Raw genomic sequence first — 25,163 nt, forward strand, 5'->3', positions numbered from 1 at the left:
AGCTATAGATGTCCATGGCTCTTTGTGTCCCGATGTTTACCAACGCCCGTCGCTAACAGAGCCATAGATGTGAGTGGCTCTTTTGTGTACCGATGTTTGGCCACGCCCGTCGTTATCGGGGCTATCGATATGCGTGGCTCTCCTGTGCTCCGATGTCCAGCCGGGCCCGTTGCCACCGGAACTATTGGTTTGCATTTGTTTAGCAGCGACGATCGTTGGGGATGTTAGTTTCAACTTCATTATTCAGTGGTCATGAGAGTCGTTGGAGCCGTTAGTGACCGACTGTTGTTCTTGGAGGATAGGCTTCTTGAGTCTCCTAGGTAGAGATGTACTGTGCACTGGAGAATGCTAGTGTGTTTCTTAGACAGAGCAATGAACGCTGCGAAAGAAATGACGCAAACAGCAAACATTATAAATAGTGAAATGATGCACACGATGACGGGCAAATTATGCACAGTCATTTTGACCGCTCATGGTCATTTTAGGTAGCGCGTATCATACCTTTTTTGTGCAACTGATCTAAAACTCATTTTAATGCAAATATATGCAATTTTAGGAGCATCCAGGGAGCGGCAGGTCTGTATCTTTTTTTTCTTCCCCACAAAGCTATTAAACTTTGAAAATCCAGAACGGTCAAAATGACCACCTTGGTCATTCTACAGCTCGGGTAGCTGTTAAACAGTCATTTTCTATCATTTGAAGTTTGCATTGTCTACCTTGTTAGAGAGTACAGTCTGTAATATGAACGCCTGCATCTTCAACATCATCCCCATAAAGCCGCTCAAAGAGGTATTTTCCACTTTTAGCCCCATTATTCTGCAAATTCTTAATAATTATCTGGCCTCTGTTTCTTTTCCAGGCAGTTTTAAGCATGCCATTATTCACCCATTGCTAAAGAAACCTAATTTGGATCCCCTGTCCTTAAGTAACTACAGACCAATCTTCAAATTGTCTTTTTTATCTAAGGTTCCAGAGGAAGTAATTTTATCTCAGTTGATAACTTGTATGAGTACTAATAGTGTTTAACAGTTTCCACTCTGGTTTTAGAGCACTTCATAGTACCGGGACAATTGTAGTTAAGGTTACTAATGACCTACTACTGACTGCAGACAGAGGTAACTGCTTGATTTTAGTTTTTGTTAGACTTAAGACCTTTGACACAGTCGATCACATTATCCTCCCTACATCCCTTGGAGACTTGGGTAGGCATCAAGGGCTCGGCTCTTAGTTTATTATGCTCATACCTCTCCAGCAGAACTTTTTTCTGTTGCACTGGATAACTACTTCCTCAATGGCTCAGTTGAATTGTGGTGTCCCTCAAGGCTAATTTCTTAGCCCACTTTTGTTTTCTACATACTACATGCTCCCTCTTGGCGAGGTTATTCAAAATCATGACGTGTTTTGCCATTTTTATGCTGACAACACTCATTTATACATACCACTAAAACCCACAGATCCTAGCGACCTAGCAAATCTCACAACTCGCCTCTCTGACAATAGATCCCGGATGTCCCAAAATTCTCTTAAATTTAATGATAAGTCTGAGGTCATTCTGTTTGGTCCCCCAAACTCCATCAGCCCTTTTGGTACTAATCTTGGTGGTCTGTCAAATAGTCTTAAGCAGGCTGATAGGAGTCTTGGGGTAATATTCGATGCTAACCTTCGTTTTCAATCATGATTCTGTGGTTTGATTTGTGAGAAGAAAAGAGAAATAAAATGTGTGCATGTAGATGTGTGTGTACATACACACACACACACACATCGAAGGACAAAATTTAGGATAGAGAATGAAAGTTCAAAATTGTGCATGTTTGAATTGAAATCAAATTTGAAAGGTTGATATCAATGGAAACAAGAAACAAGGGTGATTCTGATGGGCTAACTAAGTTGGGATGCACTGGTACTCAATTTGGAGAGAGCTGGAACTAGGCATGGCACAGGGGATTCGTTAGACATCTCCAAAAGGTCACAGCTGTGTTACAAGTGGGAGATTCATGCAGATCGATTCTCATGGTAGAGCTGTGTCTGAGTGAGCCACATAATTGTCATGCCTTCTTTAAAAATAATAAATAAATAGATAAATAAATAAAGATAATAATAATAATAATAATAATAAAAAACCTATTCAAAACCTACTTCTCTCCTCCCGGACCCCCTTTATCTTTTCCTCACCACTCTGCTCTTATTGGCTCTTCACTTCTCATCCGTTCTTATTTTTTTGTCTACTGTCACATATGTTCTGTAAAGACAACATGAAATTAAAATTTACTTTTTTTATTACCTTGTTAGCACATTTCCCCAGTCATACCATGCACCTATTTATCAACTTATGCTGAAAGTAAATACAAAATCCTGTTTTTTACTTAATTTACATTGAAATTTAATCACCTTAACTTCCTCTAACACAGCCAAGTTTTTGTGATAGCGTCACCAAGTCTGAGCTGGCACATGAGCAGCATTCCAATCAGTAATTCATAAAATGTTTTTTCACAATCCAATCAAATCCTGATGGATCACTTCCCTCCCTGCATTTTATCCCACCCAAATATCCTGTTTTACTTGGAAATATGTTCATTGCGGAAGCAAGATACGCTCTGAATGGTGTTTCACGTTGTCTTAAATAACCACATCACTTCCTGCAGACTATAAAATACTACATGGTAAAGACTGAAATTCTTCAAATCTGTTAAGGACTGACATTATGAATGTGTCACCAATTAAAAGTGAGGTGTAGACTTTTTAGTGTGCATATTTTCCTCTTTTCTAGTTTGATATATAACACCAACAGAAGCCTTGGGATGTCAATTGTCATTTGAAATTGAATAAAGAAGAAAAAAAATTTTTTTAGATGTGTTATCCTGTCTCAGCGTGTACAGTTATACACGGTTAAAAAAAGAATCTGAGACATGGATTATCCTCAATCAGCAGGGTGCTGTTTAAGGCGCATGGACTTGCAAGATACTTAACTATTTAAAATAGCTGCTTTAAAAATAAACAGCTCCTTAATCATTAAGGGCATCACAACTTCCATGTCCAGCTGTGAGTTATGATCACAAGTCATCATAAAGTTTGGAAACTGCTTCTTAAGGCCAATCCCATCAAAATGTGATGAGATTGATTTGATGATGATTGTTTCTGCGTTCATTTGTATTTCTGCATTCACTGATGGATCCCCTTACCTCTCTCTCACACTCTCTTTTTCTCTCACCCCTTCTGTCAATTTCATTGTATCTACTGCCCCTTTTTATCTCTCTGTCTCTCTCTCCCTGTGGGTCTGAATGTGTAGTGTTGCTGCTGGGTATATTTCTTTATACACGATGGCGGAGCTACAAGGGGCTGAAAGAGGGGGTATACCACGTATCAGCCCACCATGATGGATGGGAAGACATCAGAGAGAATGTTCTCAACTACGATGAAGAAGGGGGAGGGGAGGAAGACCAGGTACTCTCACTCATGCGCACACACACACACACACACATACACACACATCTCCAACACATTCATAACTAACGCTGTATTTTTCACTCTCCTTTCTTTTTTATTCAGTTGAATTAACAAAGGTTGTTTTAGAGACGACAAAGAATACAGTCATAACAGTGCACCTATTGAGCAAACCATTATGGTGCACTTAAAGCACAAACACGTGTGCATACATAAAAAAAGTATACATTTAGTGGCACGCACAGACACACAAATACAGTAACAGAAACTGGCTTATTTATAAAATGAAATTTAGCAGTATTTTGTTCTAAAGTGAGATATTTACAAGTGAGATATTTTAAAGGCGCTTTAAAGAAAGATTCGGTATGGGACATCAAAATTCATACAGAATGGTTTCACAAATGCAGCATAATCTTGTGAGCATCTGCAGTTTTCAAATACTCAGAAATGGATATTCGGTAATATTTTCACCTACGTAGATATAATCAGCTGGTATCAGAAGGAAACATTTCACTGTGTGTGTGCTTGTTTAAATTAATTTCACACAAAATACTTCCCTCGTCTCTCCAACAGCCACTTTAACCCACAAGAGCTTAATTATGAAGAGGGCCCTAAAAGCTAAACAAACATGAGTGTAACTGATGGACTTCCTCACACACAGTCAGACACACACACACACCCATACAAATCAGTACACACACACAAACCCACAAGCGTCAATCACACAAAATAACTTCATGAAGTCATTATCTTCCATAGCAATGCCAGTTTGCAGTTGTATCTGGCCTCTGCCACAATTCTCCCTTGTGTCATAATGTATCTGATAGTGACTACACCCCATATACTTCATCTCGCTTACCTCTGCTCGCCTCCATCCTTCTTTCCTCATCTCTCCTCCTCATTCCACCTCCTCCTCTCCTGATCCTTTTTTGTTTCTGTCTCAGCTGCCATGAAGAAGGAGCCGGTCTCTGCTAAATCAGATTACAGTTGAAGTGATGGGCTCCTATATATAAAAATAAGTCTACAGATGTTCCAAAGCCTTAATGTGCAGACATAGAGACAGGGAGACACAAACACAGAGAGATTGAAAATGAGAGATATCCGTCATCCTCCTCTTTGAATCACACCCAGAGGAATTGTTTTCTGGGTCTCACACAAATGCACATACAGTCACGCCAGTAGCAAACACTGACTCTTAAACCTTGGCCCTCTGACCACCCTTTCCTCGTCCGGGAAAAAAAAGCAAACTACCAGCTTAGCTTACTGTGTCCTCTCCCATAGTACTGCAAAAGTTACCTATGACAATTGCAGCTCTGAAACAAAAATTAAGATGCTAGTCCAGCCTTAGGAATGCAACAAGCAAACAGCATGGGGAAAGTGAGTGTTATCACCAAAACAAAAAAAAAACCAGCTAATTTATAAAGCAAAATGGAAATCCTCCTTACAAATAATCGCATCATCACACAAGCTGTGTGTACACTTCAGTAAAGTATGGCGACAACGAGCCGGGGTGAAAAACGCTTGACAGCCACCTCCTCCTACCACACATAACCAACAAAATGTTGCGTAAACCTACACATGACAGCACGCACACAGCCAAGCCACCATTAGCAACAGACACTTCAGAACCATGGACAGTGAACAGTGATCATGGCGTTTTAGGAACCCACACCCACAAATAAGCAATATTGTTGATAAATAATGTTATTAGATTGTCACAGTGGCCTACTAAATGTATATGTTATGGTAAATGTGCATAATGACCATTTTCCCAACTAAATGTTAACATATATACAAAACAGTGGCAACGGTGGCCAGAATAAAATCAGTTGACATTGTGACCCACTAGGTTTTAAATAACTTAACAAATTAAGCTCTGGTGTAGGTCTTCCTTTGCTGATTAACTTGAAAACAGCGTGGACAACATTCACAACTATGTCCTCACTAGCAGTAAGCACCCTTACTCTCAGCTTCGGTCTTGAATCAACAGGCTAACTAGCTAGCTAGCAAGTTCATCAAGGTTTTGTTTTTTTTTTGTTTTTTTTTGCTAGCTTGTGATTCGTGTCCCCTCACAGCGACAAAACTTGTCATAAAGCCTGCCCATTTAGAGGGAGGATATGATTGGTCAATTTTACTGTCAACTGAAATTATTCTCTCATTGAATTACTATTGCTCAGACCTCTAAAAATTATAGTGGGACTACCAATCACAGAGCTGAAAGCATAGAATTTTCTTCCCAGCAACTGCAGAGGCAACAAAATTCTGATAGGGAGACAAAGGGGCTTCTTTAATTTAACCCTTCACATTCTAACACAAACTGAATAGGTAGTTTTAAAGTGTTTATTTCCTCAGAAACATTTTGTTTAGATGTTTATTGTCAAATTATGAATTAATAAAATAAAATTAGAACTTATGACTTTTTAAATATTGTTTTTTTAGAATATCTTGGGCTCTCTCTGAGGGCCCTGAGGGTTCCTCTCTTAGACGCGCACATGCATGCACGCATACACAAACACATTCACACAAATGAAAAACACACAGCAGCAGAACATGTTGATTAATTCACCAAGACATTAAACAGAGAGTAGAAACTTAAATAGGTGTAATGTTGAATGTAAAGTTTAATAATCAGATCTGTTTATATGATCTCTCTCTCTCTCTCTCTCTCTCTCTCTCTCTCTCTCTCTCTCTCTCTCTCTCTCTTCATTTAGCTGCCTCAGCTATGTGTCTCTCTAGGGTAGTCTCCCCATCTTTCCCTTAATGTGCTCTCTTTATACCTTCTATGCTAATGCTGTCTTTTTTTATCTTCTCTTTTAATTTGTGTGTGTGTGTGTGTGTTTGCATTTATGCTTGCACATATTCTTGTGCACCTGTTTGTGTGTGTATGTGTGTGCATACATGCTTGTGTGTATTTAGAATGCCTACGACATGGCAGAGCTGCAAAAATCTCTCCAGCCTAGTCCGGCCCAGTCAGTCCAGTACTGCCGCTCCAGAGCCCTTCATCATCCCCCACCCCCACCCCACCATCACCACCACCTTCTCCTCCAGGCTCATCCAGCCCAGCCCCAAGCCCAACCCCAAGACCCCCTCAGTCGAACAGCTAGCTCCACAACCCTCCCACCATCCATGGCCTCCTCCGCCAGCACCGCCACCACCACCACCAGCCTTCGGAGGGACGTGCCCCCCACCAGACTCCCTGCCCAGGGCCAGACACGCCCTCCACAGCTGGCCCGTCGGTCCCTGTCCTTTTCCAGCCAGGACCTGGCTCGCTACCTCTGTGAGATCATCCGTGATGCGGACCAGCACCTCGACACTGGGCCTTTCGACTCACTGCAGGTTTTCTCTACCGAGGGAGGGGGCTCACCCGCTGGCTCCCTCAGCTCTTTCAGCTCAGCGGGGCTGGAGGGTGTGAACGGAGGGGATGGCATAGGAGGAGGAGAGGGCAAGAGAGAGGAGACACTCGGCGATTGGGGACCTCGTTTTGAGAAGCTGCGGGCACTGTATGAACGAGCAGAGGCCAGTGACCTCTGAACCCAGAACTTTTAAGCACACAGACAAAACAAATTTAAGCCTTGCACCGAGAGAAACAAGAGAGAGGACCCTATCACAGGGAAAAACTTGCCCAAATCATTTGCAGATGCTTGCCAGTAAAAGAAAAGAAAAAAAAAACAGTGGGAAATGTGGCTGACAGAGAGATTCAGTCTCTGGGGGTTTTGACATTGCCCCCATCCTGTTGACAGAATGTTTGACATGGTAGCAATTGTATCTACTGGGTGACCTGCTTTGTCAATCAAGATCACAGTCTTTTAGACAGGCGGAAATGGACCCCTTACTTTCAAGGGCAGGGCCCCAAAAAAGAGTCCTTCGTCCTGTGCTCCCTTTGCTGCAGATGCAATGTCAACACAAGCAGAGAAGATCAAACTTGTCAAGTCAAAAAGAAAAGTGGCCTCGCTACCTGGGCTTCTCATTATGATGGACTTTTACTTCACAAATCTGTCACTGCAACCTACAATTTCGGCTATTTTCAGATTCATTGTTAGTGGCTTTGAATATTTTTCAACAGTATGCATTAATTGTAAATGTATCAACCAGGCTACGATATAAATGAACCGATCACAGCCATCTCAGATCAGAATCAGAATCATGTTTATTGGTCATGTGGGTTTGCACATACAAGGCATTTAACTCCGGTTTCATGGCTCTCTTAGTGTACTTAACATAGAATAACAACACTACAACACAACAATCTTCAGATATATACACAAGGATTGACTTATACAGGCAAAATAAGAGGTGATAAAGTGCAATGATGCAGAGGATATAGAGCTGAGAAACACTTTTACACTTGAGCTTTAAAATATATTTTCAGTTCTTAATAAATGTAGTGACAATATAGATCCCTTAATGCAATGTTAAGTGAAGAGACTGTGAAAAGGAGTGGGATCATCGTGAGTAGCCCACAAAATGCAGTCAGATGAATTTTGTTGTATAATGGACACATTCTGTTCTCTCCGCCTGGCTGTACAGCTTCTTTCAGTGTTTATGTGAGAAAAAAAGAAGTGCTTTGACTGTCACTGGGTTGTGGGGTGAGTTTTATTTATTCTTTTTTTTTCTGTAATGTGTCCTTCGCAAGGTTCAGTAATGCTGTATTGGTTGGGTGTTTCAAGTTCCAATGCTCTGTTGCTTGTAACACGTCAGGCTTTCTATTTACACAGCATCCTCGTCTTCATTTGATTTCCTATTCTCATTCGCTCTCCTCTGCCGCTTGTTTCTCTGTACCCGAGGGAGGGCACGCGAAAAATTCAAACAGCTTTGTCACAGAGAAATGGGAGCGGACGCATTGACAGCGGGAGGGAATACTTGCTCTGTTCCACGCACATCCTTCCTCAGGCATACCAAACGCGATGACTATGAGAGACTATTTTAACAGACGATTGCTTGGTAGAATACAAACTATGTCAAATGGCTTTTCAAGGTGACTACTCAACGAATAGGGCGAGAAGACTGAAGGATGGAACACAGGGAAATGAATCAATTTTTAGAGCTGTAATTCTTTTAGGTTCACTGACAGAGAGCCTTTTCATGTTCAGAAATGCAAAACATATGCTTCTGAGCTTAAACTGGGTGGAAATTTTGCAAAATAGTATTGATAAAAATTGCAGGGATGTACTTAAATGCTGTAATTGCTATACAGGCTGGGAATTGTCAGCGCAGGGGCATTCATGATTAGCTTACTTGCCAGAGGTAGTGAAGTGAACCGTCAGAAGACTTTTTTTTTTTATTCCTCAACTCTGTTAAATCTATAAGATCACGGGGGGGGGGGGGGGTACAACACAAAAAAAAGGATTGAAAGGAGGGAAGAGGATTCTCTGCACCTGTGCTTTTCAATTCTGATGAGAGAGATGATTACATGGTAGTGGATGAATCACAGAAAAGGGATGAGAGGGGTGGGTCACAGAAAGAGAGCGAGAGAGAGAGACACTGAGAAACCCATCTGAGCTTAAGTGTGTTTTTGTGTTAAATGTGCCACAAAGCATGGTGCAGAGTGTCTCTATGGGGAACCCTATAGAGAGGGCGAGTGATGGCGGGAAGTATGTTTTCTTTTTTTCTGGGGGAACCAGTTTTGCACAGCAAATGGCATAAAAAGAAAGTCTTGTGGCCTCCCCCTCTTCACTTCCCCTTCAGGCCAACCTGTCTTTTCATGCATTTAGGCAAGGCTGCATCTGCACCCTGCTGCAGCTGAACCAGTCTCCTCATTATACCTTCTGTAGTCCGTTTGCTCCACGATGGAGTGGAGCCTGACGGCAGAGAGGAGTCGAGGAAGGGGTACGAGTCTGAGAAAACACATCAGGGCACTAATCCTAATAGGAGCTGATGGCTTGCTGTCATGCTGGGAAACCAAAGCATTGCAGGAACTTTCAAAAAAGTCGATAGGAAAGTCAGTTCCCAGATTGCAGCTTTTAAGAAAATGTTAATTTATTTCTGAACAACTGTGGCAACAGTGTGGCTTTAAAACCAGATATTTTGCAGAAGGGCTGATGGGACATGTTGTGAAAGTATGACATACAGGCTTATTTTTATAGAAATTTCCTGGAGAGGCAGGCTTAGTTTTGAGCTTCCTTGTGCTGATCTGTGCAGAGTGGTGCGACTGAAGCAGAGGAAAAGAGGAATATGAGGAAGCAGCAGCAGACTTCTCTTTGCAGCCAGCAGGAGAAGTCACCACCATTCATTTGTACCATAAAACAGCTTCTTAAATGTTGTGTTACGGGTGCAGACATGCTGTGAAAATGTTTTATTTTTACCTCATTTGTAAACGTAAAAGACTGGCCAGAAAAGTACAATGGGTGAAATGTGCAGACTCGAGATAATAAAAAAAAAATATATATATATATCTTTTTTGTCATTATCACAATGATGAGCTTTTAACAGTTATGTGGGTGTTTTGTATTTGCTTCATTTTTTCTCAATAAATTCAGCTATTTGAACCAGCCATTGTTCAGAGTCAAAACTGTTTGGAAAAGAAGAGGACAGGAGGAATTAATGTGAGAGAAAAGGACGCGGGCGCTGCCTTCAAAGTGACGAGACAAGAGATGGGATACAATACAGTAATAACAATAAAGACTTTAATTGATCATACTAACTACTAGGGCCAAAAACAGCTGGTACAATCATACGTCAAAACACTCATCCAACACTGGCCTAAGAAAACTATAAAAAAAAAAGAAAAAAAAAGCATAAATTTCCCATAACATTCAACCAAAATCCCTGGTTTGTTTATTTGCGTACGGCCCAATCTCAATGACTTGGACTTTAATTGACGTCACAAGTGTGTTAAGAGTGAATGCGTGAGGGTTCAAGGGCTAGAAAATGGTTAGAATATGTAGAAGGGGGCAACACTTTATGAGATCCACATTGCTCTGACAAGTTGCTACTGCGATCAGTTTCTTAACGATCACAGCTTTAGTTTATTATTTTCCCATTTATTTTGCATTCTTCACAACCAAGGAGCACAAGGGACCTACTACCTGATTTTACTATTTGATTAATTGCAGTTTGTTGTTCACTCTATGTTTATGAATATGAATGTTGATATTAAAATTAATGTTGTAGGCACAATAAGCGGGCCTTTTTTATTATTATTATTATTCTGAGAAAATATACCGAATGCAAGCCGGCTTTTGACCTGCCATGGCTACGAAAACACTACTAAATGTGTAAATTGGATTTTTTTCCCCCACCATTGATGGAGCCACCATCCCGTGGACCCACCACACACTGGGATGAGAATTGGGATAGGGTGCAATGCAGGCCGGGTGGCAGGCAAAGGGCAGGGCGTGCTGACTTCCGGCATCGCGGATTGGTCCTCAGGATGTGGAATGTCAGCTCTGGCAGGGAAGGTACCTGAGCTGGTGTAGGAGATGGAGCGGTACCAACTAGACATAGTTAGGCTCACCTCCACACAAAGCATGGGATCGGGTACCAGATTCCTGGAGAGGGGCTAGACTCATTACTTTTCCAGAGTTGGCCAAGGTGACTGGTGCCAGGCTGGTGTGGGGATACTCACAAGTCCCCGGTTGAGCGCTGCTGTGTTGGCATTCTCCCTGGGGAAATGAGAGGGTCACCTCTATATGACTGCGAGTCGCTGGGGGGGAAGGCTCTGACTGTTGTGTGTGCTTGTGCACCGAATAGCAGTTTAGAGTATCCGGCCTTCTTGGAGTCTCTGGGTGGTGTCCTGGATTGGGCTCCGCCTCGGGACTCTATAGTTCTGCTTGGGGACTTCAATACTCACGTGGGTAACGATGGAGAAACCTGAAGTGGCGTGATTAGGAGGAACAGCCTCCCCAATCTGAACCCTAGCAGTGCCTTGTTATTGGACTTCTGTGTGAGTCATGGACTGGCCATAACAAACACCATGTTCGAACATAAGGTAGTTCATAAGTGTACTTGGTACCAGAAAACCTTGGGCCAAAGATCAATGATAGACTTTGTGGTCATATCATCAGATAAGCGGCCATATGTTTTGGACACTCGGGTGAAGAGAGGAGCAGAGCTGTCAACTGATCACCACCTGGTGGTGAGTTGGATCAGATGGCAGAGAAGGCTGCCAGACAGACCTGGCAAACCCAAACGTGCAGTGAGGGTGAACTGGGAATGTTTGGCGGAGGCTTCTGTCCGTGAGGTCTTCAAATCCCACCTCCGGAAGAAGTTATCGTGTATCCCGAAGGAGGCTGGGGACATGGAGTCTGAGTGAGCCATGTTCAAAGCCTCTATTGCAAATGCGGCAGGCAGGAGCTGTGGTCATAAGGTCATTGGTGCCTGTTGAGGTGGCAACCCAAGAACCCGCTGGTGGACACCGGTGGTGAGGCAGGCTGAAGAAGGAGGCCTTTCAGACATGGTTGGCCCAGGGGTCTCCTGAAACAGCAGACAGGTACTGGGAGGCCAGAAGGGCCGCGGCTTTGGCAGTCATGGAAGCAAAAACTCAGGTGTGGGAGGAGTTCTGCGAGGCTATGGAGGAGGACTTTCGGTTGGCCTCAAGGAAGTTCTGGCAAGCCATCCAGCGACTCAGGAAAGGAAAACAGGGCTTGACCCAGGCTGTGTTCAGCTGGGGAGGAGAACTGTTGACCCGGACTGGGGATGTTGTCGAGCGGTGGAATGAACAATTTGAGGAGCTCCTGAACCTGGCTAACATGTCCTCAGTGGAGGAGGTAGAGTCTGAAGACTCAGGGGAAGTCCCACCCATATTGCTGGCAGAAGTCTCTGAGGTAGTTAAGAAGCTCATCGGTGGCAAGGCGCCGGGTGTGGATGAGACCCGCCCTGAGATGCTGAAGGCTCTGGACATTGTTGGGCTGTCTTGGCTGACACACCCCTTCAATGTCGCGTTGAGGTCGGGGACAGTACCTTTGGAGTAGCAGACTGGGGTGGTGGTTCCCATATTTAAAAAGGGGGACCGGAGGCAGTGGTCAAATTATCAGGGCATCACATTGCTCAGCCTCCCTGGGAAAGTCTACTCTAGGGTGCTGGAAAGGAGGCTCTGACTGATTGTCGAACCTCGGATCCAGGAGGAACAATGCGGATTCCGTCCTGGCCATGGAACAACGGACCAACTCTTTACCCTTGCGGAAGTGCTGAGGGAGGCATAGGACTTTGACCAGCCAGTCTATATGTGCTTTGGGGACTTGGAGAAGGCTTATGACTGTATACCCCAGGGCACTCTGTGGGGGATACTGCGGGAGTATGGGGTACTGGGGCAGTTGCTACAAGCCATCCGGGCCTTGTATAACCAAAGTGAGAGCTGTGTCCGCATTCTCGGCACAAAGTTAAACACGTTTTCAGTGGGTGTTGGACTCTGCCAAGGTTGTCCCTTGTCTCAGATTCTGTTTGTGATATTCATGGACAGGATCTCAAGGCGCAGCCAAGGTGAGGAGTGTGTCCATTTTGGGAACCTCAGAATTGCGTGTAACCCTGTGGTTAAATTATAGGCCTTAGATATATTATATTGCACTATTAGATAAGAGTTTGGCCTATGTTTGTTATTTTGTATACCTTTTGAATATGAATATATTACATTGTTGATATTGTTCTGCAAAACAGTTGTTTACCAATGTGAAATGCATTTACTTTTAGTGTTGAAACTTACCATTGTTGTGATTGGTTGGCTGTGGAGAGAATACCTTACCTTGAATGTGATTGGTTGAGAGGGCAGCGGAAAACGTCAGCGCGAGCAGACTGGACTGGGAGAAAGTAAGTCAGTCGTCCCTTGTGTGAGCAACGGAGCAGTTTGATGTCGAGTTGTTATATGCTATTTTACGGTGAGAGAAATGTAATTGAAGTTTAGTGAACAGTGATGTGTGCGGGTGTCTGACCGAGACCCATCCCGGGAACTGTTTGTGTGGATTGGGGAGACAAACTGACTACTCGTCAGTCCCATATGTGGACCCAGCGACGTTACGGAGCGAGCTAGCCAGTCGGTGTTCGTTGCTAGCACAGCAAGACGGGCGAATGGACTGGATGCGGTGAGGGGCTCTCCCCACAGTGAGTCGGGCCGTCTTCTAGTTTAGCGAAGTAACGTTATCAGTTACAGTGTAGTGGTGTGTGTAATATTTGCTAGTAATATTTGATTTGCTAATGTCCCTTACGGCTTTCCGTAGCGCCACAACAAAGTCACGTGATGTACGTAACAACGTCAGTCGGAATCCGGTCGGTGAATAAACACCCAGCACGAGAGAAGTCGTCCTTGCTTTATTAATGTTATAAGTTAACATAGCCAGAGGGCACAGATCATTACATGGTGTCAGAGTAGCGGAGTTTAAATACCCAATATGGATTCGTACGGCGTTCCAGCTCCACGGATGGACTGGGAATCGGCGAACTTACCTGAAGCATGGAGACGATTTCGACAAACAACGGAGCTAATGTTCACGGGCCCCCTGCGCGGGAAGAATGAAGAGGAGAAATGCAGCTACCTCCTGCTCTGGATAGGGGAAAAAGGGCGCGATGTGCACAACACTTGGACACTCAGCGGAGAACAAGCCAAGAAGCTAGAAACGTACTACGATAAGTACACTGAGTACATCACCCCCAAAGCAAACCCGATTTATGCCAGATATAAATTTCATGAAAAGATGCAGGGAGAGAGTGAATCCTTCGAACAATTTATAACTGAGCTAAAGCTCCTAGTCAAAGACTGTGGCTACCCAAATGCCGACGAGATGGTCAGGGACCGCATCGTGTTTGCCACCAACTCACCCAGAGTGAGAGAAAAGCTACTTAGCCAGGGAGCTGAGCTAACGCTAGAAAAGGCCATAGATGTAGCCCGCTCACACGAGCTAGCAAAGCAACAGCTAACGTTTATGGGCCAGGGCAGCACACATGAAACGGTGCACGCAATAGGCAGAAAGACTTACAAACCGAACGCACCCAAAGCAGCTAACGCTAACTTCAGACAAAGGGACGTTAGCACCGCCGCCAGGGCGTGTAGCTATTGTGGAGGGCTACACGGCGCTAAAGCCACTTGCCCAGCTAAGGGTAAACAATGCATTAAATGCAAGAAGCTCAATCATTTTGCTAAAGTATGCAAGTCTAGCTCCCAGGGACAGACAAAGTACTACCGCGGCACAGTACATGCCGTCGGAGAGAACCCAGAAGAGTGCACCACTGACAGAGAACAGGAAGAACTGTACTTCGACAACATTACAGTGGAGAGCACCGCTGTGGGAGAACAGACAGAGCTGTACATAGACTGCATCTCAATAGAGAACAACGGAAAAAGCAACGAGCAGGCTTACGTAGAGGTTGGAATTGGCACACCTCCACAGAAGGTAAAGTTTAAACTAGACACTGGGGCACAGGCCAATACTATTCCCACCAACCTGTTCCAGGCGCTGTTCAAAAATGTGACACTGAAACCAGCAATACACAGACTCACTGAATATGGAGGAGGCGCGCTGAGCGTGAAAGGCACATGCAAACTCAAATGTAAGTACAGAGACAATGCAATGATGCTGGACTTTTACGTCATTGACACAAACGCCCCACCAGTCATGGCAATGAAAACATGCCGTGACCTAAACTTGGTAAAAATAGTGATGGCTGTGAGCGAGGAAAACAATGTCACATCACAGAGCATAATGGATGAGTATGCAGATGTTTTCCAGGGAATAGGAGAGTTCCCAGGCGAGTGCACCTTCCGCGTCACACCAGATGCAACGCCGGTCGTCTGCCCGCCACGCAGAATCCCCATCGCCCTACGCAGCAAACTGAGGGACGAGCTTGACAGCATGGAGAAAGGCGGCATAATCTGTAAGGTAACAGAACCCACAGAATGGGTGAACGCACTCGTCATTGTTGAGAAGCCAAAGACAGGCAAACTTAGAGTGTGTTTAGACCCCAGAGCTCTTAACAAAGTGATACAACGACCTCACTACCCCCTCCCCACGCTGGAGGACGCCACCACAAAGCTCGCTGGAGCTGAGTACTTTAGCGTGTTAGACGCGCGGTCAGGCTATTGGGCCATCAAACTGAGCACTGAATCCTCAATGTTGACGACATTTAACACAGTGTTTGGCAGGTATCGTTTCCTCAGACTGCCATTCGGAATCGTGTCCGCTCAAGACGAGTTCCAGAGACGCGTGGATGAAACATATGAAGGATTGGACGGTGTGACGGCCATAGTGGACGATATACTAGTGTTCGGCAAGACTAAAGAGGAACATGACCAGCGTCTCAGAGCGATGCTGAAGCGCACAAGGGAGCGAGGGGTGAGGCTCAACCCCGACAAGTGTCACATATGCGTGTCCGAGGTAAGCTACTTCGGCCACACGCTCTCACACGAAGGCATCAAACCAGACCCACACAAGGTGAAGGCGGTCAAGGACATGCAACCCCCACAGAACAAAGCAGAGCTGGAGACAGTCCTCGGCATGATCAACTACCTCGCCAGATTTGCTCCACACCTCTCACAGATAAACTCACCCCTCAGACAGCTTCTGAAACAGGACAGTGAGTTTGTGTGGGATGCAGTCCACGACAAGGCGTTCCAAGAGATGAAGAATCTCATTACACAGCACCCAGGTCCAGTACTCTCATATTTCGACCCGCAGAAAGAGCTGCGACTCCAAGTGGATGCATCCAAAAGTGGCCTTGGGGCTGTCATGCTCCAAGATGGCAAACCAATTGCCTATGCGTCCAAGTCACTCAACAGCACTGAAGAAAACTACGCACAGATAGAGAAGGAGCTCTACGCTGTGGTCTTCGGCTGCAAGAGGTTCCACGAGTACATGTATGGACGAAAAGTGATTGTGGAGTCAGACCACAAGCCTCTGGAGGCAATACTAAAAAAGCCACTGGCAGCAGCACCACCCCGGCTGCAACGGATGATCCTGGCGCTCCAAAAATACGACATCCAAATCATCCACCGCCCCGGTAAGGACATACCGGTGGCCGACACACTGTCACGCAAGTCAATAGAACACCACGACAGTGACCTACAGGAAGGGATGGAGGCCCAAGTGCACACAGTCCTCAGCAACATCCCTGTGAGCGACACAAGACTCACAGAAATCAAGCAGGAAACAGCGCAAGATCCACAGCTCACCGCACTCAGACGAGCCACACTCACTGGCTGGCCAGACACAAAGAAAAAGTGCCCGCCCAGCATCCAGGAATACTGGAACCACAGAGCAGAAATCTCAGAAATGGACGGTATCCTGTTCAAAGGTGAGAGAATCATTGTCCCCCAAAAGCTTCGCAAGGACATGATACAGCGCATCCATGCCAGCCACCTTGGCGTGGAAAAAAGCAAATGCCGAGCAAGAGACTTACTGTTCTGGCCTGGCATGGGGAAACAGATCGAGGATGCGGTAGCAGACTGCAGCATATGCCAAGAACGGCGCAGCGCAAATGCAAAGGAACCAATGATGTCACACGCCATACCCGAGCGGCCGTGGCAAGTGATAGGCACAGACCTATTCACATGGAACTCACAGGACTTCATAGTCACTGTGGACTACTACTCCAGATTCTTCGAGCTAGAAAGACTTTACAGCTGCACCTCATCTGCCGTCATCATGAAGCTGAAAGCAGCAATGGCTCGACACGGAATCCCCGAGACTATCATCAGCGACAACGGTCCGTGCTACAGCTCTGGTGAGTTCCGCAACTTCTCACAGACATGGGGTTTCTCACACACCACCACAAGCCCCCACTACCCACAGAGCAACGGCCTCTCCGAGAAGACTGTCCAGACGGCCAAACGCATCCTGGACAAAGCCAAAGCTGAGAACAAAGACCCCTACATGAGCTTACTGGAGTATCGCAACACACCGGTGGACAACCTGAAATCACCGGCACAGCTACTGATGAGTCGGAGGCTGCGGTCCATTCTCCCATCAACAGCAAAACACCTGCAGCCACAGATCGCCAGTCAGGAGGATGTTCACAAAAGGAGAGAGGTATGTCAACAGCGCCAGCAGGCATACTACAACCGAACAGCCAAACCTCTGCCCCACCTGCCCGCAGGCACACCAATCCGCTTCCGGCAGGAGGATGGATCCTGGAGACCTGCAACTGTGGAAAGACCAGCGAACACAGACAGGAGCTACCACATCCAAACCAAAGAAGGTCAGATCTACCAACGCAACCGTCAACACCTGCGACAAAGCAGAGTGAACACTCACACTACACACACACACACTTCACAGCAGACTGTTACCAGCGCTAACAACAACACACAAGCCCATCAGCAAGAGCATGCTGAACCTCCAGACACGAACAATCAGCGACAACCAGACACACAGCCTGGTTACACCACGAGGTCAGGTCGCACGGTCAAACCAAGACAAATCCTTGACTTATGAATGTAAAAAAAAAAAAAAAAAAAAAAGATGAAATGTTATTACGGTGTCACATTTAGACAGGGAAGGAAATGTTTTACACTACTTTGTTGCAGTCCAGTTATATAAGAGTTCCACTTTCATATTCTTTCTTATTAAGATTGTATTCGCTTATAAACGTGCTCAACGTGGTCTGTATCTCTGCAGAGAAAGCAGCACTTTTCAGAAAAAGGGAGATGTAATATTTGCTAGTAATATTTGATTTGCTAATGTCCCTTACGGCTTTCCGTAGCGCCACAACAAAGTCACGTGATGTACGTAACAACGTCAGTCGGAATCCGGTCGGTGAATAAACACCCAGCACGAGAGAAGTCGTCCTTGCTTTATTAATGTTATAAGTTAACATAGCCAGAGGGCACAGATCATTACAGTGTGTTCATGCGACCATCGAGGAACGCAGAAGGAGTCGTCTGTTGCCGTGTTGGGCTGCTGAGGCGAGCGCACGGTTCGACCGTGAGATGGTGCTAACGGCTAACTAGCCAGTTAGCTGGGATGGCTGCCGGCCTGACGTTCGCTGCTGCACTGAGACGAAGAGGAGCATTCATTGTGAGTACAAGCCGGATGTGCGGACTTCCAAGGGGAGCGAAGAGGGCTGTTTAGGGTCCCAACGTACCCGATAAAGAAACAGGCCTGCAACTGGGGGTTGACTTTCTTTTATTTTATTGCCGGCTTAGTTATAGGGTTATTGAGCTGTATATGCTAATGTGTTAGTCTGATTAATTTGTGTATATCTGAATGCAGATGCTTGTTAGCCATTGAGGCTTATTACTTTCATTCATTCTAATAATTATTACTCATAATACATTTGTATATATAATTCTATGTACCTGTGTGAGTGTGGATTATTCATGTGTGTTTATTCCTGTGGTGTCTGGGCTATGGTAAGTGACAGGTTGAGACAACCTTAAAGGGCTAGTCCACCCTTTTACTGGAAGTAACCTAGTGACACCCAGAGATGTCTAGACCATGTTAGATTGCCTTAAAGGGGTCGTATGCCATATTTAAGCGCCTTAAAGGGGTAGTCAACTTTTTAGTTGGAGTTACCAGATGACACTGTAAGACAATTATAGCCTTTAGAACATACTTTAAACACATAAGAAGCGAAGTTAACATACTTCAATAGTTTATTGGATACCGAGTTGTATAGAGGACTCAGGAGCGTTGTCCTTGACAGTTAAAAGGGATAGATAGCGCTACATGCATCTCTGCTCATCACAGATGATCTGGTTTTGTTGGCTTCATCAGAACACGACCTCCAGCATGCACTGGGGTGGTTTGCAGCTGTGTGTGAAATGGCCAGGATTAGAGTCAGCACCTTCAAGTCTGAGGCCATGGTTCTCTGCTGGAAAATGGTGGCGTGCTCCCTCTGTGTTGGGGATGAGTTGTTTCCTCAAGTGAAGGAGTTCAAGTGTCTCGGGGTCTTGTTCACGAGTGAGGGTAGGATGGAGCGGGAGATTGACAGGCGGATTGGTGCAGCATCAGCAGTAATGCAGATGTTGTACCAGACCATTGTGGTGAAGGCAAAGCTCTAATTTTACCAGTCAATCTTCATTCCAACCCTCACTTATGGTCATGAGCTTTGGGTAGTGACCGAAAAAGTGAGATCACGGATACAAGTGGCTGAAATGAGTTTCCTCTGTAGGGTGTCGGGGCTCATTCTCAGAGATAGAGTGAGGAGCTCAGCTATCTGGAGGGAGCTCGGAGTAGAGCCGCTGCTCCTTCGCGTCGAAAGGAGCCAGTTGAGGTGGTTCGGGCATCTGTTTATGATGCCTCCTGGGCGCCTTCCTTTGGAGGTTTTCCAGGCACAGCCAAGTGGAAGGAGACCCCAGGATAGACCTAGAACTCACTGGAGGGACTATATGTCCAATCTGGCCTGGGAACGCTTTGGGATCCCCCAGGAGCTGGAGGGTGTTTCTGGGGAGAGGGACATCTGGAGTGCCCTACTTAGCTTGCTGCCACCGCGACCTGACCCAAGAGAAGTGTCTGAAGATGAATGAATAAATGAATGAATGCATTTTCCCCCTTTTTTCTCCCCAAACATACCCGGCCAATTACCCAACTCTTCCAAGCCACCCTGGTCGCTGCTCCACCCCCTTTGCTGATCCGGGGAGGGCTTCAGACTATCACATGCCACCTCTGACACAAGTGGAATCGCCAGCCTCTTTTCACCTGACAGTGAGGAGTTTCGCCAGGGGGACGTAGCGCGTGGGAGGACCACGCTATTCCCCCAGTCCCCCCTCCCCCTGAACAGGCGCCCTGACCAACCAGAGGAGGGGCTAGTGCAGCGACCAGGATACATACCCACATCCGGGTTCCCACCCGCAGACACGGCCAATTGTGCCTTTCGGGGCACCGGACCAAGCCGGATGTAACACGGGGATTCGAACCAGCGATCCCCGTGTTGGTACGCAACAGAATGTGGACGCCTGTAATTTAGATTTAAATAATGGATATTTCACACTTAAAAACATCTTATGGTGGTGACTGTGTGCTTATTTTGTCCCCAAGATAACTGCTGCTTGGTTTCTTTGAATACACTTTAGTTGGACTTTTCGGACCTTGGCTACACCCATGCGAGACATGCTACAATGAGTTGCTGATACAACGTACCACTTATTTCCATAGAAATGTAGGTGTTGACTATTGAAAGCTTTAAAATATGGTTTTGAAAGTCAGCAGCAGTTTTTTTTCTCAAAACAACATGAAAATTGTTGCATTCAACACCCTCCATCAAATGAACAACACAATACTGAGACTGATTTTTTTTTTTCGTATAGGAGGGAAGTGTGAGGATTGAGTCCCCAGAATGGCAATAGCTGAGTATTCATGGACTCCTCTTAAAACGGGAAATCATTATAGTGAGATATCACAAGTGCTTCAATAACTGGATTTTATTTTCAGGAGCACCTGTGGCCGAGGTCCTTGGTTTTTTTTTCTCCTACCATCACCATAATATGTTCATGCTTTCATCTTTCTGGGAGTCTAGAGAAATGGAGGTGATTCAGAGCCTCTGCTCTGATGCAGTCTATGCAATGGAGGGCAATCAAATCTAAACAGGAGCCAGCCTTCACAATCAATTCTGATTGCACCTATGTGCTTATACAGAAAATATTCGACAAACAAGTTTATTTTTAAACTTTGAATTCGATGGGGGAGGTGTACACATCTCAAATCCTGAACTGACGTGTTATCAACACACGTCAAACAATCCTTTTTGTGCCGGGAAATGTTTGTTTACCCGTCAGCCATTACTGACTTCTCTCTCAAGACTTGTGTGTTAAAACCCCTATTTAAATACTCAACATGATGACATTCGCCGTATGCCTTTAATAGCTTGTTCAAGCATGTTTCAATTTGTGCCTGTTTGTGCATTTTATACAATGGGTATTTGAAACTGACATACAACTGTGTATGTTTGGTTGCTCCATCAATAGTTCATTTCCAGAAATTATTTCACAGTCAAATTTAATCTGATTAGACTTTGATGGGGCCCCAGTAAATGAACCTGGCATATTTATACACTTCAAAAAAAGAACCTTCTATCGGCTTTTATTAAATCTCAACCCAATTCACCCTAAAAACTGCTGATAAATCCATGAGTTGCATACAATTTAAGACAGCTTTTTGAAAACTTGGTCTGCCTAAAACTTCAACAGCCCGCCCCCCCCCCAAATCAATAGTTCTTTTTATTCCCATCATGGCCACCTTGAACTGCTAAAATACGCACAGTGTTATTTCTTGGAAGTAATGATGGCGGTAATATGTCTTTTTTTCCCCCTTTTTTCTCCCCAATTGGAGCTGGCCAATTACCCCACTCTTCCGAGCCATCCCAGTCGCTGCTCCACCCCCTCTGCCAATCCGGGGAGGGCTGCAGACTACCACATGCCTCCTCCGATACATGTGGAGTCGCCAGCTGCTTCTTTTCACCTCACAGTGAGGAGTTTCACCAGGGGGATGTAGCACGAACAGGCACCCCGACTGACCAGAGGAGGCGCTAGGGCAGCGACCAGGACACATACCCACATCCGGCTTCACACCCGCAGACACAGCCAATTGTGTCTGTAAGGACACCCGACCAAGCCGGAGGTAACACGGGGATTCAAACCGGCAATCCCCGTGTTGCTAGGCAATGGACTAGACCACCACAGTACCCGGATGCCCAGGAGTAATATGTCTTAAAAGAAGACACGCACGTTCTTTTGCCCTCTTCAGTGGCTGAGAAAGCTAACCTTGACCCCCGTCAACACCAAAGTCCCCTTGCTCCCAACTCTACCAGTCTTACTGTTGTGGCAACCGGCAGCACAATCATTACCAAACAGTAATGTAAAACAGAAGCCAAAAATTCAAGTTCGAGAGGTTGCAGTTGTTTTCCAACACCCGATAGTACTTCATAGATGAGCCTAAGGTCTGATGCAGAGCTTAATTGTACACACGGTAAATCAACAGTTTTCTACATCTCCTTTTCATAAGAAAACCCAAAGACGACAACCAGGTTTTCAAAATGAAATACTCATATCAATATGTATGGAAATTAACAACACTGGAATAAAATATTACATTAGTACATTATTTGGCGAATGTAATGGAATCACTTTGCTCTCAAATAAAGGAATCAGAGATCTCCTAAATTAAACATCTAATATTGAACTGCGAGGAAACAAGAACAGGCGGCGTTATTCCTCTCTAAGCTGATTGGTATGCATTACAATCAGGCCATGGCTTCGACGCATAGTGAACAAACGACCATGATTCCAAAAGCAGCACTGTGTTTGTGTGTTTACATGTCTGTGGATATACGTATGTGTGGGTCTGTGTGTGTGTATGTGTACAGTTTATCAAAGATGAGGTTCCTCATTAACAAGAGTAGCAATGTAGGCGGAATGAGATGAGGGAGAGAAACAAGATCCGTGTGTGTGTGTGTGTGTGTGTGTGTGTGTGTGTGTGGACATGTTGTCTCGGTGGTGTGCACCAGCTCCCAACTGACCAGGCCCATAATTACCCTCACGGCTTCAGTCTTTCAATCACCGCCTCCCCTCTTTTCCTCCTCCTCCTCCTCCTCTCCTTTCCTCTGCCTTCCCTTTGGTTAAAAGCGAGACGCAGAGAGAAAAAGACAGAGACAGAGAAAGTGAGGGGGAGGAACATGTTGTGAATCCATGTTTTGATGCTCCCTCATTGCTCCGTTTCTACTCTTTAAATATGATATGCGAGAGTCAGCCCTCTTATACTTAGAGTATTCTGGACTATGGTAGGAAACGGGAATGTACGTATTTGTGTATTTGTATTTGTTAAAAGGTGGTGCCTGGAAGCCGAAGCGAGTTTGACCTGGGAGAGGCTGAGTTTGAAGAGATGGGGGAGGACACAGAGCTGGCTTCAGGAGCACATGTGATGGTCACTACAACAGCTAAGACTAAGACACAATACACAAATATCACATAGCAGAATTGATCCCATGCTTAACAGAAATGTCACATATTTAAGCACCTCCAGACCCTGTTCTGCTCTAGCATGAATTCAACCTAATATTTTCTTTTTACTTCTCTCAGTAATAGTTGATATTGGCTATGATGGTGGAACTAACTGTGTCAAGTTACAAGTACAGACTCAGCCCACTTCAAAATACAGTACACACTGATTAAAGCATGTATTTTGTGAATTTGGGATTTCAACAGGTAGAGCTAACAATTTTTAAACCCTTTTCACCTACCCTGGAGAAAATTCAACATTACTTGATTGAACCATTTTAGTTTAACAGTGGATACTCTTTGTAAAATGTGCTAAATCGACCCCTTAACATAACACTCTGCATCTCTGTGCATCTGATTAAGTATCAACTGTTTGTGTGATGAAAAATGAAGTGTTCGTCTTGAAGAAACACTTGCATCAAATGTTAATTCTTAATTAGGTCCTTGGAAAATGAACCACGCTGAAAACGCTGGATATTTTTTGTCATATATAACTAAACCAAATTGCAAATAATTGCGACATTCAAGCAGGGAACCAAACGAGACTTGGAAATGTTTGCTCGAGCTGTGCCATTGAGAGAGAGAGAGAGAGAGAGAGAGAGAGAGAGAGAGAGAGAGAGAGAGAGAGAGAGAGAGAGAGAGAGAGAGAGAGAGAGAGAGAGAGATCAACAGAGATCAACAGAGAGCAAGTAGGTGGGCTTGGAGATAGAAGAGCCCTGAGCAAGACTCCCACGAATGTTTCCGCACTGCAGACCGAACAAGACTGCTCCTAGCTGAACTGGGTCGGCTGATGTAAACACTGTAGTTTGAGAAGCCATATGTTGAAAAAAATAATATGCCTGATCAAGGCTGGCACAGCTCAGATACAGAACAGAGGAACAGAGTGAGGGTTCAGTGTTTAGTTTTTTTCTTCTCTCTTCTCCTCTGTTGTGTGGCTCTTTCTCCTCTCTGGCTTTGTGATATTCAAAATCCCCCCGAGCCCAGCCCTTTTAACGGGTCTCACTGGGGTCCGGTGAGCTCTTGGTGCTTTTCTTGCGTTTCTTCTTGAGCCGATAGACATGGAAGGTTTTGTTCTGAAAAGTTCTAGTGAACAAAGCCATGTACGCTGCCGCATCTGTCTTGATGGCCTCGCAGAATCGAGGATAAGTGGCAGGGACAAGGTCGGGGTCATTCTCTCCCGGTCCGTCCATTATCTGGCATCAAAGGGAAAAAAGGAATATACCATTTAATAAAAGAAGTTTAAATGTATTCAAACTCTTTTCCATCTCTCTGTATCAAGAACAACTCCACAAGCAACATAATCCAACAGAATCAACACGGACTCTAAAACCTGAATCAAGGTAAAAGTTTGGTTTTTCAATCTGTTTTTCCATTACAATCAGTTCAACTGTGGAAGACAGACAGACATAAAGACGTAGAGCAAGTCATGATGTGAAAAAGGGAAAACTGAGTAACTGGTCAGTTCCTGATGTTATGCTCACTAGGTCTTCATTCTATTCATTTCAATTCATCCCCTTTTTTCTACTCCTCTCATTGGTGAGACATTATTTGAGGAGTGAAGAGTAAATGGAAAATAAACGACTAACAACTTAATTGAACTGTTAAGCGTCCCCTGATATCTTCAGGAACATTTGCAAGGCTGGCTGGTGATGGATAGGCCATGACACGAACATTTAACCCTCCTCTCGCTCTCTCTCTCCTCTCTCTATCTGTCTGTCTCTCGCACGCACGCACGCACGCACGCACGCACACACACACACACACACACACGTGTCATGTTGCTCCTTCAATGAAGCGGTCCAGATGTTAGTTGGCATGTGTGCTGTGTGTGCGCCACACACAGACACACTATTTCACATGTCTTACACCA

The 25,163-nt window shown here is 45.0% G+C and overlaps 2 protein-coding genes across 4 annotated transcripts in view; one reads left to right on the forward strand and one right to left on the reverse strand.

Moving 5' to 3' along the window:
- The window catches only part of si:ch211-186j3.6 (neural-cadherin), a 666,499-nt gene extending 659,527 nt beyond the window's left edge, over positions 1-6,972 (forward strand). Inside the window, 2 exon segments of the mRNA XM_056278708.1 lie at positions 3,287-3,441; positions 6,358-6,972. Of these exon segments, the coding sequence (XP_056134683.1) occupies positions 3,287-3,441; positions 6,358-6,972 (770 nt within the window).
- A 13,740-nt stretch (positions 6,973-20,712) lies between these two features.
- dpy19l3 (dpy-19 like C-mannosyltransferase 3) overlaps positions 20,713-25,163 on the reverse strand; it is an 81,977-nt gene continuing 77,526 nt past the window's right edge. For 2 of the 3 annotated variants that reach the window (XM_056278391.1, XM_056278389.1), the window contains one exon: positions 20,713-24,486. In XM_056278391.1, coding sequence (XP_056134366.1) covers positions 24,283-24,486 — 204 coding nt within the window. In that variant the 3' untranslated portion in view covers positions 20,713-24,282. The remainder of the gene's footprint in view (positions 24,487-25,163) is intronic. The other variant, XM_056278390.1, reaches the window with a different exon arrangement.

This window comes from Lampris incognitus, chromosome 4, assembly GCF_029633865.1.
Source record: "Lampris incognitus isolate fLamInc1 chromosome 4, fLamInc1.hap2, whole genome shotgun sequence".
NCBI lineage: Eukaryota > Metazoa > Chordata > Actinopteri > Lampriformes > Lampridae > Lampris > Lampris incognitus.